The sequence below is a fragment of the Triticum dicoccoides genome, chromosome 1A, assembly GCF_002162155.2.
Source record: "Triticum dicoccoides isolate Atlit2015 ecotype Zavitan chromosome 1A, WEW_v2.0, whole genome shotgun sequence".
Taxonomy (NCBI): Eukaryota; Viridiplantae; Streptophyta; class Magnoliopsida; order Poales; family Poaceae; genus Triticum; species Triticum dicoccoides.
The window spans coordinates 364,272,125-364,290,848 of record NC_041380.1 but is presented as its reverse complement, the minus strand read 5'-3'; the positions used below and the strand labels follow the sequence as shown (position 1 = coordinate 364,290,848).

The following is an 18,724-nucleotide window of genomic DNA, read 5'->3' as shown; positions in this document are numbered from 1 at the left end:
TGACGAAAATGCCCTGGTGGGGGCATCAAATTTACAATTAGTTGCAATTGATTTTTTTTTGAGAACGTTGCAATTGAAAATTTATCCAAAGGCCAAGGCGATCGGGCGATGATCTGTTTGCTTACAGCAAACCAGCCCGAGAACGGACGGCCAGGATCGCACAGGAAAAATGATCCGACGGGGTAACGTGAATCTAACAATGGGGTGAATAAATGAGGAGATGATTAAAAAAAACAGATTTGGGTCGTGCAAACAGAGGGTGCCCGTGAGCCGCGACGACCGACGTCGACACGACCATCGTAATCGCGCCGCTCCCACATACCACCTCGCCGGCATCCCTGAATTCTCCCGTCCGCCCATCAGATCTCACCGCCGTCGTCACCCCTGCTCATCGCCGTATGGTCTCATCCCAAATCTGAAGCAGCAGCCATGTCAGCCGGCACCGCTACGCCGGGACTCGTTGTCACCGCCACCGATCCCATCCGCTCTTTCCTCTCCTCCGCCGCCGGCTCCCCCGACCTCTCCGACGACCTCCGGGGTCTGGCCTCCGCCCTCTCTTCTGAGCGGGCCGTCCCCTACCGCTCCATCCGCGCCATCTGGTGCGCCGACTGCTCCCGCGGCCGCCCACCTCTCAGACAGCTCTTGCAAGGCGCTCAATTCGTGCTGTCCAGTCCCAAGCCCCGCGAGAAGGTGAGTTGCAGCCACGGCGACACCCGTGGTCCGAGTTGGTGAGGTTTAGCCAGATATAAGTTTTTGATTTGGCTGTGCCCGTGCAGAGCGATGAGCTCAAGGCGAGGCTGGAGAAGCTCCGGGAGATGCAGGAGAGGAAGGAGTACGCCGAGCTCGTCAAGGATGTCGCGCCTAAGGAGGACAACACCGAACCCTTCTCCTCTTACAAGGATCAGCTAGGATTCGGTACGAATACTCATATTCATGCTTTCTCCTAAACTGGATGTGCATTGTTTGGTTTGGAAACAAAACTGAGCCCTCATATATAAGCCTGATTGCCAATGCAACAATATGATGCACAATTTTTAGAACTGAGACAATGCAAATAGGTTTCCATGTGGGAATAAAACTTAGATGAATCACTAGTGTTAGCAAGCATCAGAAATTCAGAACTACTCCCTCCGTTCCTAAATATAATTCCATATTGTTGCATCAGCACGGAAGTATGTAGTCCATATTGGAATCTCTAAAAAGACTTATATTTAGGAACGGAGGGAGTAGCAACGACAGGGGCTGAGACCCCAGAACAGGTTCCAAACAACAGGAAGCTTATCTTCAAAGATAGCTCACAGAGTCATTGGCTTAACAGAACAAAACCTACACAGTTTTACTGGATTCCTCCAAAACACATAGGAGAAATCGCAGCCTTCAGATTTCTTCATCACTGTTCACCCTCCATCCCATTTCAGCCATGGGATCATCGTTCTTCATCCTCGCATGGCACAGGACACTTCATTCACCACCTGCTTGAACAGCCTGGCTCCCAACTTGAGCTCCTCTTGGGTTCCTTGCCCTGCAAAATAGATCATGCCGATAGCCAAGGCCTATTTTTTTCTAGTACTCCCTCCGTCCCAAAATAAGTGTCTCAACTTTGTACTAACTCTAGTACAAAGTTGTACTAAGCTTGAGACACTTATTTTGGGATGGAGGGAGTACTAATTACATGCATCATTATACGTTTTCTAGATAGATCATAGGATTGCTGCAGTTCCAACCATAACCAGCCCTTTCTCATTCAATTACATGCATCATTATACGTTTTCTAGATAGATCATAGGATTGCTGCAGTTCCAACCATAACCAGCCCTTTCTCATTCTTTGCTAATTGAACGAGCCAAGCCAGTTATCAAACAAATGAACAGTGTATCATGGCTTAGAGGCGAATGCAAAAGCTTAGCAGACGACAGTTCTTATCAGCGCCAGTAAGCATACAATTTGTTTCACTAAATAGGAGGTGCTAGCTGCTACACAAAGGATAAACTGATGGCTTATTATTCAACACTTCAATTGCCCATGGCTTGGCTTGTGATGTAGCACAAAATAGCGTGACACTAAATTGTGCGTGTAGATGTCCTGACCTTTCACGGTACATGCAAAACAACAACGAACAACGGCAGCAATAGTCGCAGGAAAAATAGACCTAGAAGAACAAACCTTCAGATCAAACGAAAGTAAGAAGCCGAAGGAGAAGACTTGCACCGACACTGATACAAGATCAGACGCATGCACAGTAGCAACGAATCCCTAGGATTTACAAGAACACATCCTTGGTGCCTCCCAATGTGAAGCGTTTTCTGGTAGTTTATTCAACTCAACTCAAAACTCCAAAAACTGATCTCCTGGGACAAGACTGACGACCCTTTTTTATCTCCGACTCACACCAGGTGCAAGGGCCAAAAAAAATCTAACCGACTTAAAAGCTGAGGTTGCTAACAGAACTTCTATTCTAAGTAGTACTCTTTAATTAGGAAACTAATTAATCTATCCAGCCACGTTGATCACATAAGCCTAATTTAGACTAAAAAGACTATTTGTTTGCTTGCACTCTTGGAGTGCTCCATCATCAGACATAAAAAGTAGTTCCAATATTAATTCACTGTGTCCTTCTTTGGTTCAATTGGTGAAACCTCAAACCAAAATGAGCCAAGCTGTAACATGTTCGAAAGATTATAACCAGCATCCGGTATACTTGCATCAAAACAAATGGTCTTGCTTATCTTCTGTTCAACACTTGCAAAGTAAACTTGCAGTACTTTGCACGGGAAAGATAATAGCTGCATTGGTGGACTCAGCTTGCATACATACATGTATGCAATCTGTAATTGTAGGATTACATTTGTGAGATTGCTATTTTATTGTGAGATCGATATTTTACCGCCTAGTACTCCCTCTAAAGAAATATAGGAGTGTTTAGATCACTACTTTAGTGATCTAAACACTCTTATATTTCTTTACAGAGCGAGTACCTTCTACTCAATCTTTGCAAGCACAATGAAATATTGAGATTTCATCTGTTCCCTTCCCGGTTGGTAGGACCAGGATGTTACCCTTTATACATGAAATTTGATCCAAGTTTTGGGATTTTCGAGTGAGCAATGCCCGACTATGTTTTAGTAGTTAGAAGTATCTTATTCTCCTTAGCGCACTATGATGTTTACTCCTGAGCTTAGACTGCAAGGGGTTAATGTTATGTTTCATTTGTTGATGGGATGTTTCCCCAATTTCAGGTCTGCATGTTGTGGTCATAATGTTCACGGGTTATTTGGTGGGGTTTGCTACTTTCAAAGCTCTGTTCAGCAACAGTCCTGTCATGGTAAGTCAAGAGTACCTAGTTGCTTGTTCTTCCATTATGGAACTCCGTAGGGTAATTTTTGTGCTAGCGGTGTGGCTTTACTCATACTGCATTTGACCCATCCTGCAAGGCACTACTATGGTGCAGAAGGCTGCTTTACGTAGTAAAACATCTAAATATAACAAGTGCGGCCTTGGTATTATATTTCAGAATGCTGCTGGAGGCATCTTAGGAGTGGTGGGTGGCATGCTGATGGAAACAGTTCTTTTCATCATCAGATCATCCAGTAAAGAGTTGTCGTCTTCGGTTCCAAGATCCAAGAAGCTTCAGTAGACACTGATCCGCTTTGATTTTTCATGTGTACTTTACCTTGCGAAACATTAGTATGTGAAGTTCTGGATCGATCAGATGTATGTAAGGAAATATAGTTGATTATCGAAGGTATTGAATGGGAGATTATGTTTGCAGGGCTTGCATTTACCTGGATACTAAGATACCAAGGTTTCTTGTTGAGCGCCTTATTCCAAAGTGCTATTGTGAGCTCGAGCTCACATGCTCCCGGAGATGAACATTAAAATCCAAAAAATAATAAAAATATTCAAAAAAAATCTGATTTTTTTGTCAAGAAACATTGATTATTTTTCTACACGCGTGGAAATTTTCGTGATGGAATCACGTTTGTGGATGTCTCAGCAAAAAAATATCGATGCTCCAAAATGCTTCCAAAAACACTTCTTTTTAAAGTATCGATTTTGTTATTTTTGCCAGCACCTGCATAAATGTGATTTCATCATGAAAATTTGCATGCGCGTAGAAAAATCATCAATGTTTCTTGATTTTTTTTGGATTTTTTACTATTTTTTCAAATTTTATTGTTCATCCAAGAGCATGTGGGCTCGAGCTCACATACTTCATGTCCCACCTTATTGGTCTATATATATTGTGCACAAAGGCCAAGTAAGAAACGTGCATTTCTGATTCGTGAATTTCTAATGATCGCCATGTCCTACATGCTGGATCCATGTAGGAGTGAGAGTTGCAAAGGAGAGATAAAGCGGGCAAAATCGAGAAGTTTGTGAGGTCACTTTGCTTCACAAGAAGCAGATGCAAGGCTCTCGAGTTGTACTTCTCGAAATTCCGCTATGTTTATTATCTGTGTGATGTTCTCAGAATCAAGCTTTCTTTCGAAAAGCCAAAGACAAGCTCTATCTTAATCTCTTTTTTCTTTTCGAGAGCAAAGCCCAAAACAAATCAAAATGCAATCTCCTAAGGGTTGTATGGGTGTGTTCGGATGGTAGCAGTATTTAACCTACGAACTTTTTGGTCATGATAAAAAGTTGTCTATGTTTAATTGGTTGCCAATTCTGTATCATGTCAATGGCTCAATGACCTTTCTTGCTAATTCTGACCAATGCATGAGCAATCTACGAGCTAACCTCTAGGCGTCGTTTAGGCTGGTCATAGTGAAAGTAACTTAGCAAGTAACATAACACATCTCAAGAAAAATTTACTTACATGACATGTATTTAATGAGGAGAGAGATGGTTGAAGTAACATAATATGTTACTGTAACATAACACATCCCAAGGCAAAATGAGTCTACATCTTAATAAATGATGGCTTGCATGACATCACATATATATTACTCTCCACTATGAAGGTAGTAACATAGACTAGTAACATAAGCATGTTACTAGTCTAAGTTACTCCCCACTATGACCAGCCTTAAGCGACAAAGGAAAAAACGATATTTAGGTGACTGAGGCAAAATGGCTGTTTGGCTGCGTGTGCTTAACTCACTTATGTTTCATATAAGAGCAATTGTTATGGAGTCGTCATAGTGTTTTAAAGATTGTGCCAAACATAGAGTCGTCATAATACAGGTTTTGTATTTTTTTTGAGACAAAATACGGCTTTTATATTTGCCTAGCAAGTAGGCCCACATATTATTGGGCCATACATTCTTTCTATCCTACTAGATGACCCGGTTGCGCCAATGGCGCAAGAAGCAAATTAGAAAGAATGTTAGTAGTGAGTAAGTAAAAGATGTAACTGGAAATATAATACAATGTGGATTGTATTACATCATGTATTAACCACAAATCATGAAATTAATACCAGAGAACCAAATAATGTCACCACCTCTGTACTAACAACCAACATTTTAGCATAAGGAGTATCACATGAGTGTTTAATTGCACATCAAGAGTATCACAATTACAACTAAAGAGGCATTGTCCTCACTGCTGCCCCTGAGCCCTTCACAGAGTTTCAAGCCTCGCAACTTCTTCCTCCAGCTCTGCACATGACCCTCGGTTACGAACCTCATCCCTCAACTATGATTATTTCAAGATGAAATCAACATGCTATTTCTCTCACATGGAACATGTTTAGAATTTAGTCAGTCTCGCTAATCTTTCAGCTACAAAGGCAGAAAGAAAAATGGCATAATCAATAACTAAAAAAAAACTGGAACAATAATGCTTGTAACAATAATGGCTATATTTTTATCATCAAATTTCAACAATAGATATCTCTCCTCCTATATCCCTCAAAGAGCAAAAATAACAAAATGAACTTTGATGTACACAAACACATTCAAATAAGCAAATCAGAGCAAGGCAATATGCATCATACCTTCAGGATGCCAAGCGGTCGATTAGTAATGCTAAAATGAACCCATCAGCATACCTCCCACCTAATTTTATTGGCCCTATCTCTTCTTTCTCAAGTCTGCACTCGTTCAACCAGTAATCCAATTAGTTATACATGCACACAATAATCAATAGTTTCCCTTCTCCCTATTTCTAATTTGGAAAAATCACTATATTTTTCCCCTATTTGTAGTTTACACTGAAATCTGAAACCAGTGTGTGCAAGTATGTTTAAACACCCAGCCAAAAATCTGAGAAAAGCAAAATAAGAATTTGAATGCCCAAGGAAAATTAAACTTGCTCTCTCTCCCTATTCTCAGCCATACATGCACCAGACAACATATATATATATATAGAGAGAGAGAGAGAGCGAGAGACGATCAAATAATTTTATAGGTCCTCCTTGACTTGGCCGCTTCAAGCTGTGCTAGAATTCATGGGATGGCAGAACACCTTTTTTAGTACAAGCACACTGCAAGCCACCATCCACCCTTGCTTATTAATGAAATAAAATAAAGTATTCCAAGAACATGGATCAGTTATAAAAAGTACCGATATCATGTATGCATCGTTCTGATGCAGAGGCCGGGGATCTCCCCCTTTTCGAAAAAAAAGTATATAATACAAAAATAAATATTCTTTGGAAGGATATAGTCATAGATATATCAAATAGACATAGTATACGTTCCAATGATAATGTCATACCTGTAGAAGAGACATATCCTCAAGAAACGGTGCTCCAAATGAATATTGCCATATTTGTCCATAGTAAATAATCCATTACAGCAGAAATCAGAAGCCAACATCAGTGTGGTTCGCAATAAGAGGAGGCCATTCTGTTCATGCCTAGCAGTAGCACAACAGCGACATGAAGACAACCTACTTTACATGGCAAAAGATCCAAGTAAGAAGAAAATCTAATGTCATATATGGATACACTTGAGTTGTTATAAATACTTAGGAATTCAGGATGGCAAATTTAAGCAAGAAAAACACACTGGAGCTGTTATATTTACTTAGGAATTCAGATTATTGTGTTTCCTATAGAGGCCCTATAACCTGAATAAACGTAGCTGCACATAAGATCAAGTAAAAAAAAGCGTTAGTAAATTCATGAAAGGAAGATGTGAAGATAAAAGTCATGACAGAACTGTCCAGATTTTGTATCAGCCAGTCATATATACAGGACCAAGAAGACTGCACCCAAAGTTTGATATTTCAATCAGCTTAATTAATAATTATTTGGCACGCATCTTTGACACAGCACTGCCTTTAACTGTGTTCTGCGCCACAGAAAACACAAACTAAAATTGATAAAGTTGAGACAAATAAGGGTACATATATTGCATTAGTAAACAAATAACAATAGAATGTACTTTTATGTAGAATTAAAAGTGCGGAGAGAAAATAAATAAACCCGAGGGAAAACTATCTATTAGTCCTCATAAATCAAAACACAACATCTTCACGCTTTCTCAGTCAATAGTCTACTCAAATGTAATTAATATATAGCAGATCAATGACAAAAACACGTGCCAAAACATGCCGACCAAAATAAAGAGGTAGAAAGCCTATTTTAAATCCATGACTGGTTACAAAGTTGCATCAACCTACTACATTAAATATATAATGGCAGTTCTGGATGTTGCTTAACATGGAGCATAGTTTGATGGTGCAGTGCAACCTCATAAACTCTGCATACAACAACCTGTAAAGAAATATGAACCAAAATAACGTGTCATTGCTTCAAATGATATAACATACCAGAACGCCATTTCTTCATATCCCATCTCTCGAACAGAGGCATGCCGAATCCTTCCAGTAAGAGGTTGCCAGTGCGTACATCAAGCCATTGGCGAAAAGAACCGGAGAGACCAACCTGCAAAAATAATTGCAATTCTTTTACAGCAACGAATCTTGTGCAAGCAAATGACGTGAAGGGAACAAAAGATAAGCAATCTACATGGTTAATGAGCAGTTAATGAGCAAAGGTGCTCCAGGGCAGAAGGAACTACACACAAACTCATGGAGAAGCAACCTGAAATTAGTAAAACAAAGTGGCAGCTAGAAACTAACCTGAACTAATAAGAACATGCCATGGTAAAGCATGAGAAACAAATACGGCGCATTTTTTTAGTGATGTAGGGTCACGGCCTTGTTGGCGAGGTCTGCAACTCCTTCTCCGGTCCTCTCTGCTCTCCTCTGCCTCATCTCATAACTACTTCTACCAATTGTTGATTGGGCTCGGTTGCTGTCAAAATCAAGACAATTGCATTCAAGCACAACGCAGTAACTTATTCAAGAAGGAACAACAAGCTATAGACCATGAATTAACTCTGTAACAACTATAGGGAAACTAAATCTAGCTTAGACTGACTATGTGTATTGACACCAATATTTCCATCAGTTAACCGGATTAACAATTCATAATGAATACATTACTCAACACTGGTATACCCAAACCCCAATCAGATGAGTCAGAGAACTATTGAAAAAGAATACCATCTCTAAAGAAGAATGCAATTCTAAAAATGCTTGGAGATTCTTGTTAGTCTTAATAAACACCTTTTTTCTCAAAGAATTATATAAGAACACGCTTCACTTCAGATCCAAGACATGATGTACTTTCTCCAAATGGTGCTAGCTAACAACACCTTCATACTCTAGAAAGAACCCAAGAGAAATAAGCTCAATGCACCACCCAGGTAAACCAGAATGGAAACCACAATATACATTTTCTATGTATCACATATAAAGAAACCATCATGATTGCACAGATAGCAGCCCCTGATTAATGTGAATATGAGAGGGAAATGGGAGCAGAGTGGGCTGGAAGTACAAAGAAAACTAACCTTAGGTAAGTTGCTCACTAATGATGCAGAATCTAGAGGTACACACTGATGATGCAGAACCTGGAGGACACCTGGTCATATGCACTCCGTCAGTATCTACCTCCTCCATAGGTGAAGACCTGATTTTACTCTGAATCAAAGAGCAGCCCCTTGAAGATAGGAAAATGTAAGCAATTAATTGTCAGATTATGAATTACCTCACCTTTGCTCTATTGCTAGTCAACCAAATTGACTCCGGTGTGCTGCCGCAAATGTGGTGCTATGCCCAAGGAAAAAGCTACAGAGAAGGAAGAAGAAACCAGTGAAGAAGGGATCTAAGTTTTCTGCTGAGTATAGGACAATCTATGGAGAATCATTGTTATAAGCAAAATAAAATCAACAAGACATGAATAGGAAAGAAGAGGATGGAAGAAGAACAAACCTCAATGACATGAACGGAGCAGAGGAAGCAAACTCGTTGCCTCGGACTTGAGGGCGACGTGAGGAGGCAGGGGAGGAGGAACCGCTGGCGAGCAGGAGGGATGGAAAGAGGGAAGAGGACGAATCAGAGAGAGAATGAAAGGGACGGCGTCCTTCCCTGCCTCGTACCCTCCCCAGATCGGGGCCCGAAGCAGCCGCTCCTGCCTCCGCCTTCTCGCCCCTAGCCAGCGCGGCGTGAGGGGCGGCGACCCGGCGAGCCCGGAGAGAGAGAGAGAGAGAGAGAGAGAGAGAGAGAGAGAGCGCGCACACACGGAGCAGCCGCAGCTCGGCGTCGAGGAGGCACAGAGACGGCCGGCCCCCCACCTCCCTTCCTCCTCTCCCGATCCAGGAGCGGATCGAGCCGCCACCAACCGCCAGGTCGCGCCCGACCTCGCCGGCGCAGGCCGACAGCAGCCGGTGACCCTCTCCTGTCTGCTGCCTCACCTCCCTCTCCTCTTTCCTCTCACTTTCTCCATCGCGGGCGGGGGGCGGCGGCGGCGGCGCATGAGGAACGAGGGTCGCGGGGTGGGCTAGGTCTGCTGCCCGCTCACCTTTTATCACGCGACGAGCGTGGTGCGGTGGTTTTTTCGCTCGCGTGGTGCGCTGCACCCCCAAGCGCGGCGCGGTGCGGTGGGCTTTTTCCCTCGCGTGGTACCGTGCGCTCGAGGCCTTCGTTGTGACTACCTACCCCTTCATCCTTTATAAGTTAGATTTACAACAATTTGAATCAAACAATGAGCATAATTCAACAAATATTATTACGAACCGTTAATCTGAATACAAGAAATGATTTAACTCAGCAAATAATCCGATCAAATAAATTGTTCAGGTACAAATAAATGAATATTAAAGTAATTTAAACACAATATCTCTCAGCCAGCTGTTAATGATGCTCAATGAGATCGTTCTTAAGCTCATGATGGGAAGCCCGGTGTTCAATCTTTTGGTATGCATCAACAAATGCTTGAATGTGTTTTGTGCGTGTGCGATGCCTGCCGATTGTCACGATATCTTCATAGTAAATTGAGCCTCGCATATCCCTCTCATCCTCTATGATCATGTTATGTAGGCTCACGTAAGTGTCGTGGTATTTGCCAAGGCATCCTTGTTACAGAAACGAGTTGGTGCCCAAATAATTGTAAGCCTTGATTGCAATACTCCAAATGCCGTCTCAATGTCTTCAATATGAGATTCTTGCATCTTCGCAAAATGCTTATGTTTACTGCTCTCAAAACTAAAAATTGTCTTCACGAATGTTGACCAAAAGATGGATATATGCCATCGGCTAGATAGTAGTCTTGGTTATAACAATGGTCATTCGACGTGAAGTTGCAAGGTGGAAAAGTACCACAAGCTAGTCTTGCAAACAGATGGGATATCTGTAAGACATCGATGTCGTTGTGTGATCCATGCAATCTAAAGTAGCAGTGTCATATCCAAAGATCTTTGGAGGCAACAACATCGAAAATTATGGTTGGATCCTTGCAATGCCTGGCGGATTGGGCATGCCAAGCTACATGTAAATTCTTTCAATTCCAGTGCATACAGCCGACACTCCCTAAAAATCTCAGGCTAACCTTTTGCCTAATGCATCGCTAGAAGCATGGCCATGTCCTCGACATAGGGTGCTCGCAGATACCCCGGTCCATAAACATGCATCATAGTTTCAGCAGACACTTTAGTGTACTTAATGATTGTATCTTCAGCCATTCGAAGAGGATCATCCCATGAATATGCAGGAGAGCCATATGCAAGCATCCGAAGTGTCACAACCACCTTCTGAAAAGAGGAAAACCCTAGGAGACTGGTGACATTTCTCCGTCGTTAAAACAAAGGTTCAGCGCATGCATGTTGTGGCCAATTCAACATAACAACCTTTGTTCATGCGGGAGCATTGCCCAAACATATAAGGTGGGAAGGTACAACCCAACAAAGTAGTCATACATGAGACGCTCGTGGCTGACGTATCTGTTCCGGCTGAATGTTGCATGACCAACCTATGATTTTGGACGCTTTCTTTTCCTTTCTGTTGTTGCTATCTACTCCCTCTGTTTCTAAATATTTGTCTTTCTAGACATTTCAAATGACTACTACATACGGATGTATGTAGACATGTTTTAGAGTGTAGATTCACTCATTTTGCTTCGTATGTAGTCACTTATTGAAATGCCTAGAAAGACAAGTATTTAGAAACGGAGGGAGTATTCCGCAACTATCATTATTACTTTGTCTTCTTCGTTGTCCATCATTTCACTGTCAGACTCGTAGCTCGCATCCTGTGATGAATCATGAAAAAATGTTAGCTCCATCATCGGACCATTTACACACAATGCCAATTATTTGTCATCTTCGCAATTATATGAGCCGCCGAACTACATCTACAAGGAAAGGATGAGAAAAATTACCTTTGAGATCGCGTGGCCGGATGGCAGAAAGAAAGGTGCAGAGATATAGTCAATCATAGGAGGTCCGTGAACGGTTCAACAAAGATGACTAGGTCCAAATCGCGGCGGTTCGGGTGGCGAAACAACCAACACGACTTAAGCCCTAGAGAAAAAGAGAGAGAGCTCCCGCGAGCGCCTAGGCGTTCTGGCGGCGACGGAGTCCCAGAGGGAGTGAATGGCGGCGGGGTTGCCGGCGCTATCTGCGGAGGAGGAGGGAGGAGAGGGTGCGGGGGTGGGCCGAATCGGAGGCATCTTCAGCGCGGAGGAGTGGAGAGAAATTAAGGCGAGATCGAAGCAAATCCTGCGGACTGCCGCGGACCGGAAGAGCTGCCTGGGAAGATTGAAGAAGAGGGCGGAGGAAATCTTGGGCGGATCCTCAGGTGAGCCTGCTTCTAATTATGGAAGAGGATTGTCGGATCCCTTCTGTCCAGGAGAGGTGATTCTGCCATCTGTAGAATTTAGGGATAGAATTAAAAAGGAAAAGGAGATAGGAAAGAAAGAGGATTCGGTGTTGATCTCTACTGGTTATGGGAGGATCCCGAATTTCTAGGATTTAACGTTGTTTCAGTTGAGGGGCGCGATTCAGGGGCTGGATGAAAATCGGGGGGCTGTTTCTCGCCATTTTTTCAGTTACCAGAGAGAAGTTAGTGGGGAGTGGATTTGGAAACGGACAAATCATAGTTATTTGCTTATAATTGTGTGCTTCAATTTCGTAATTACCTTAGCAATAGACATGGAAGAGGGCTATTTCTTCCTTAGGAGGTCGTGCCTTTGTTCTTCACAGGAAGCAGTAGCAGAGAGGGGCTCGGGTCTTCTCTCCTTTGTTCAGATAGCGTGTCCCATGGAGAACAAGAGTGCTGCTAAGGGGGTTTGTGGGGAGAGAGATACACAGGGGGTGGTGAGTACTGGAGAAGAGATGGAATCGGCGGCGGTGGTGAGGACTCGTGTGACGGCCAGGGGGGACGACCCCCTTCTTGGCCGTACGGTGGCGGAGCACAAGGGGAAGTTGGCTATGAGACGCTTCCGGGGTGAGGCTCCTCCTCTTGTCATCGACATGGAGGCTGCTAGGAGGGCCGTCTTTGGCTTCCTGGTAGTTGGACGCTTCTTGGCACCTTTCTAGATGAACCCTCGGGCCATCGTTGACGAGCTCCGAAACTCCGGGGCGTGGCGGCTTCAGGGTACGGCAACCGTCCAAGAGGTGGCCAGCGAGGACGGACGCTTTGTCCTCAATTTCTCCTCCGAGGGGGATCGACGGTTTGTGCTCAAGGCACAACCATGGCACTATAATTGGGACGGCATCATCTTCGCCGAGTTCGACGGTAGGGGCGACCCGGAGATCGATCTTGGGGTCATGCCCATTCGGGCCCAGGTTCGTGATGTCTCTTTCGAGCTCAAGACGGAGAGTATGGGATCGACTTTCGGGGATCAGTTGGGGGAAGTGGTGGATGTGTCGCACCGTAATCATGTCATAGTTGAAAAATTCTTGCGAGTGCGTGTGGGTATCTTGCTGCACAAGCCGCTCAAGAGCATTACAGAGTTCACCCCGTTAGGAAGCTCCAAGAAAATTAGATATGATGTCCAGTATGAAAAACTACCTCAATATTGTGAGTGTTGTGGGCTTATAGGTCATACTTCCGAGCGTTTCTGTAGTATTCCAAAAGAAAAGAGTGTAGCTATCTACCCAAGAAAATCTTAGTGTAGATGCTTACTGGAAGGGTCAAAGGTCACACAAGAGAGAGGTTATTTTACGAGGTTTACCTAGAGGTGAGCAGTCTTCGTTCATCGCACCCGACAACAAAAACAAGTCAAAGGCTATGGAGGGTGTCGTCGTCAGAGTGGCTAAGGAGGCGAGTGTGCTCACTGTATCCGACAAGGACGAGAATGTAGCGCCAAAGGCGGCCCAGCCTAGTTTCCCGCTCGGCCAGGAGGGCCGGGCTTCGGGGGAGCTCCTAACTGGCGCTTTAAGCGCCGCCGAGGTAAACCGGCGCGCACGCGCGGTGCCTAGCGGGCCGGCCCACCACGAGGAATCTGTACTATTTAACCCTTGCTGGAAAAACAAACGCAAACAAAAAATTCCATGCACACGAGGAATCGAACCCGGCACCCATAGAGTAATACTCCGCCATGGCAGCCAGTAGACCAGACAAGACGTTTTGTTTGCTACCAGGAATCTGTACTATTTAACCCATTCAATACTGCAGATAACATATATATGCTGTATAGATTTTTTTAAATATAAATTCCGAAAAAGAACTCATAAATAGTGCAGATTGAAAAAAGTTCATTGATGTGGAAAAAGGTTCATCCGTATAGAAAAAAGTTCACAAAATTGAAAAATAGTTCATCGAATTTGAAAAAAGTTCATCAAAACTGAAAATAGTTCATCGAATTTTAAAAAAGTTCATTGAATTTGAAAAAAGTTCATCAAATTTAAAGAAAAGGTTCATTGAATTTGAAAAAAGTCCACTGAATTTGAAAAAAGTTCATTGAATTTTAAAAAAAGTTCATTGAATTTGAAAAAGTTCATCAAAATTTTAAAAAGCTCATTGATTCTGACAAAAAAGTTCATCGGATTTGCAAAAAGTTCATCGATGGTGAAAAAAGTTCACGAATTCAGAAAAGGTTCATAAAAAAAAGTTCATCAATTTGGAAAAAAGTTGATCGATTTCAAAAAAAGTTCATCACATTTTGAAAGGAGTTCATTGATTTTCAGAAAAAGTTCATCGGATTTGAAAAAAGATTCACAAAAAATGTTCGTGAACTCGAGAAAAGTTCGCGAAATTGAAAAAAGAAAAAAACAGAAGAAAACTGGCCAAAAAAAACAGAATCACGTCAGTTAATTGAAGAACAATAAAAGATGCTATTAATCATAAAATGGACGCGGTCCCTGTTGGTTAGCGCGGTTGACGTATTGTACGGAACCTGTTTGGTGGAGGGTTCGAATCTCCTCTTTGCACTATTTTTGAAACATTTTACAAAAAAGGGAAGAAAAGAGTAAGGCGGGTTTTTGAAACATTTTACAAAAAAGGGAAGAAAAGAGTAAGGCGGGCCGGCCCAGGTGCGAAACGTGGGTGTGCGCCCGATTGCACATACAACAGTAACGGGCGCAGAGGGCGCCGTTTAGGAAATGCCGGGCTTCGGAGGCTCCTTCATCGACTCCTATCGGTGCTGCGCTCGGTCAGGAGGGCCGGGCTGCAGTGCCAAAGGCGGCCCAGCCTAGTTTCCAGCTCGGCCAGGAGGGCCGGGCGTCGGAGGCTCCTTCATCGACTCCTATCGGTGCTGCGCTCGGTCAGGAGGGCCGGGCTGCAGTGCCAAAGGCGGCCCAGCCTAGTTTCCCGCTCAGCCAGGAGGGCCGGGCGTCGGAGGCTCCTTCATCGACTCTTGTCGGTGCTGCGCTCGGTCAGGAGGGCCGGGTTGCAGCGCCGAAGGCATCTACTGGCCTTGGCCAGGAGGGCCAAGGGCTGGCGTCCCTGATGCTCACCCAATCGGGTGTGATGTTTGGTCAGGAGGGGATGCAGCCAGGGGGTTTCAGCACCTCCAAGTCTGCTGTACCAGCTGCTGTTCACCGGCAGAAAACCGCTGACCAGGAGGGCCAAGGGCTCACGGGCGGGCCTCCTGCCCCGGAGGGCGCTGCACAACAGTGGCTGGAGGTCCCCAGCGTCTATGCAGCCCGTTTGGGTGTCACTAGTGGCCAGGAGGGACTGAACCTGGGTGTGCCCGACTTTGCAAATGGAGCAGCACAAGGGGCTGTTAAGTGTTTTTCGACAGCCACGAATCTTCAAGACCAACTGTTGTTCCAGCCAGGTGTGCTGGAGGCCCTGCCGGGGGCTGTTGCTGCGAGGCTCTCGGCATCTGTGGTGGCGGTTGACGCTACGGATGAAAATGTGTTGTTGAAATTTAGTGCTAATAAGAATCATAGGCAGGGCCAGCTAAAGAGGATGGGGAAGAAAGAGAAAAAGGGAAGGAGTGAGAGCGCGGAAGATGCTCGTAGGATAGTACTACCTCCGTCCGGGATTAGAAGTCCGGCGAGCCAGCTTACCCCGTCCGCAATTGTTAGTCCCGTGCATTAAAGTTGATGCATTTTTCTCTCGATTTGTGACGTCTCCAGCGAGATGATTGGGCATGCAGGCAAGAAAGAGAAACACGCCGGTGCATGCAGACTATTCATTGGTGGCACACGAGGCAAGGCAAAGAAAGGCTGCATGCTTTGCCGAGAAAACGAGAGCGCCTTGGTCCTAGAGAACTGGTCGGACGGCCTAGTAATCCCGGACGGAGGTAGTAATAGGTAAAAAAAGAGAACACATACACGACGCTCCATGCACAGGAAGTGACTTGGAGTTTTCTTTTGAGAAAGAGATGGATAGTTATGAGCATTTACTATACGGCGCCGTGAGTGTTTCTTCGAAACGAGTGTACTGGTAGAGTAGAAAGAGTGAAGGATGTTTATGGTGTTGTGACACATGTCGCGAAGGAGTTAGAAGAGAAGGAGGAGGAGTATGTGCAACAGAGAGAGGAGTCAGTTGGTGAAGAGAAGGAAGAAACTGGCGCATCGGCAGCCTTTGAGGAGGAGGTCCGCCGGGCCAAATGAAAATTCTATGATGGAACTGCCGTGGTATGCTTTCCCACACGGCAGTTCATGAGCTCATGGAGCTCCAAGGACGGGTGAACCCAAAGATAGTTTTTCTATCTAAATCGCATTTAAATAAAATAAAGGCTGACGAGCTATGTTGTAAATTAGGTTTTAATTTCATGTTTTTATCAGAGAGTGATGGTAAGGCTGGTGGTCTTGTATTATATTATCAAAACGAGAATAAAGTTGAATTGAACTACTTGTCTCCGTATTTTATTGATGTAATATTTATGAATGAGAATAATGTGGATTGGTGCTTTACGCAGTTTTATGGTCATCCGGCCTGGAACAAAAAACATTTATCTTGGTCCGACCTACGCACTTTACATTCTAATGCCTCGTATCCGTGGGTTGTTCTTGGTGATTTTAATGAAGTTATGTATTCTCATGAAAAGGATGGAGGTAACCCAAGACCAAATGCAATGATGCAAGAATTTCAGAATTGTTTGGGAGATTGTGGGTTATATGATCTGGGATATGTCGGCGACTGTTTCACTTGGAGGAGAGGGGAGATTAGGGAGAGACTTGATAGGGTTGTATGCAATGTCGAATGGTCAAATAAGTTCCCAAAGCCGGGCATCATCAATGAGGAGCATGTGCATTCTGATCATCGTCCCTTAATCCTTGACACAGAATATTATGGTGAGAATATTTTCAATAGCCCAAAAATCTGTGTGAAGCAATTTGAGGCTAGATGGCTTAAGGAAGAGACGGTGGGAGAAATTGTGCGAACAGCATGGGAAAAGGCCAAACTAGCGGGTGTTGATCCGTCTCTTGCGGCACGTACATGGGCAGTGCAGGCTGATTTACACACCCGGGACCGAGAGACTCTAAAAGGACCAAAGAGAAGGATAAGTAAATTAAAAAAAGAGCTGGAAAAGTTGAGGCGGGGATCAATGAATGCGGAATCTCGCTCTCGCCAGAAGGAAGCCCTTGTTCTCATCGAGAATTTGTTAGATCAAGAGGAAATTTTTTGGCTACAGAGAGGAAGAGCAAACTGGTTGATGCATGGAGATCGTAATACATCTTTTTTTCACAATGCCGCAACGGCCAGGAAGAAAAGGAATAACATTAAAAAACTTCTTGATGATACTGGTGTTTGGCGACAAGGAGCGGAATTAAAGAATCATATTAGGAGTTATTTCTCAAACCTTTTTACCTCTGAAGTGGGGCAGCCCAATATGGAAGTTCTATCCCTAGTTAGGAAAAGAGTGTCAGATGAGATGAATAATGCCCTCCTGGCGCCTTATAGGGCTGATGATGTCCGAAAAGCCCTTTTTGATATAGGAGATTTAAAGGCCCCGGGCCCTGACAGACTCCATGCTATTTTTTATAAAAGATTTTGGCCTATGCTGGGGGATGATCTCGTCCAAGAAGTGTCGCAAGCCGCGAATACATGCACTATCCCGGAAGGCTGGAATGGTACTGCGATAGTGATGATCCCAAAGATTAATTCACCAGATAAGGCAACTCAGTTTAAAACAATTAGCCTGTGTAATGTTGTGTACAAGATTATATCCAAAATGGTGGCCGCTCGATTGAAGGTTTTCCTTCCAGAAATTATTAGCCCGACACAGAGTGCTTTTGTACCTGGACGAATGATTACTGATAATGTTTTAGTGGCTTATGAATGTTTTCACAAAATAAAAAATAAAAGAGATGGAAAGGAAGGATTGTGCGCGATCAAACTTGATATGCATAAAGCTTATGACCTAGTGGAGTGGGTTTTTCTGAAGGAGATCATGTTGAGATTAGGCTTCCAAGAGAGTTGGGTCAATTTTATCATGCAATGTGTTTCTACCGTTGAATATCGAGTTAGATTTAATTTGGAAGAAACTGAGAGTTTTAAGCCATCCAGAGGTTTACGACAAGGAGACCCGTTATCGCCTTATTTATTTTTGCTATGTACTGAGGGGCTGTCTGCTCTCTTGTCACATGCGAAGGGAAAGTGGGAAAATTGAAGGTGTGAAAGTGTGTAGAGAGGCACCACCGATTACGAATCTTCTTTTTGCAGATGACTCATTGATCCTAATGAAGGCAAGTATTCACAATGCAGAGGCTTTGAAAACCATTCTGGACTCGTATTGTAAAGCATCGGGGCAATTGACCAGTGTGGATAAATCAAGTATATTTTTCAGCCCTAATATAAAAGTGGAAATCAAGGAGCAACTATGTACAACACTCAATATCATGACTGAAGCTCTGAATGATAAATATCTGGGGTTACCGGCGAATGTGGGTATGGATAAATCTGACTGTTTTCAGTATCTGATTGACCATATCATCATGAAGATAAGTGGATGCAAAGAGAAACTTTTATCCGCGGGAGGGAAGGAAATCCTCCTGAAATCTGTTATACAAGCTATCCCCACCTATGCGATGTC

At 43.8% G+C, this 18,724-nt stretch overlaps 2 protein-coding genes and 1 long non-coding RNA gene across 12 annotated transcripts; 2 read left to right on the top strand and 1 right to left on the bottom strand.

The window, feature by feature from the left end:
• Window positions 1–241: 241 nt before the first annotated feature.
• Window positions 242–3,814, top strand: LOC119273275. Its single transcript, XM_037554497.1, has 4 exons — window positions 242–690; window positions 777–915; window positions 3,237–3,322; window positions 3,512–3,814. Exons 1-4 carry the CDS (start codon window positions 430–432, stop codon window positions 3,632–3,634), a joined length of 609 nt encoding a protein of 202 aa, XP_037410394.1. The 5' UTR covers window positions 242–429; the 3' UTR covers window positions 3,635–3,814.
• A 1,472-nt stretch (window positions 3,815–5,286) lies between these two features.
• LOC119273238 lies at window positions 5,287–9,872 on the bottom strand. Of its 10 annotated transcripts, XR_005134821.1 has the most exons (8): window positions 9,229–9,872; window positions 9,010–9,084; window positions 8,808–8,937; window positions 8,032–8,206; window positions 7,720–7,834; window positions 6,661–6,837; window positions 5,939–6,034; window positions 5,287–5,723 (listed from the first exon to the last, which is right to left on the bottom strand). It is a non-coding gene; the product is annotated as an uncharacterized LOC119273238 (long non-coding RNA). The 10 variants fall into 10 exon arrangements; XR_005134819.1 differs by having other exon boundaries at window positions 5,939–6,837; XR_005134828.1 differs by having other exon boundaries at window positions 5,287–5,600; window positions 5,939–6,837.
• A 4,332-nt stretch (window positions 9,873–14,204) lies between these two features.
• Window positions 14,205–16,601, top strand: LOC119273227. The gene is made up of 2 exons (XM_037554471.1): window positions 14,205–15,703; window positions 15,987–16,601. The coding sequence occupies exons 1-2, from the start codon at window positions 15,184–15,186 to the stop codon at window positions 16,130–16,132; spliced, it is 666 nt and encodes a 221-aa protein (XP_037410368.1). The 5' UTR covers window positions 14,205–15,183; the 3' UTR covers window positions 16,133–16,601.
• The last annotated feature ends 2,123 nt before the right edge of the window (window positions 16,602–18,724 follow it).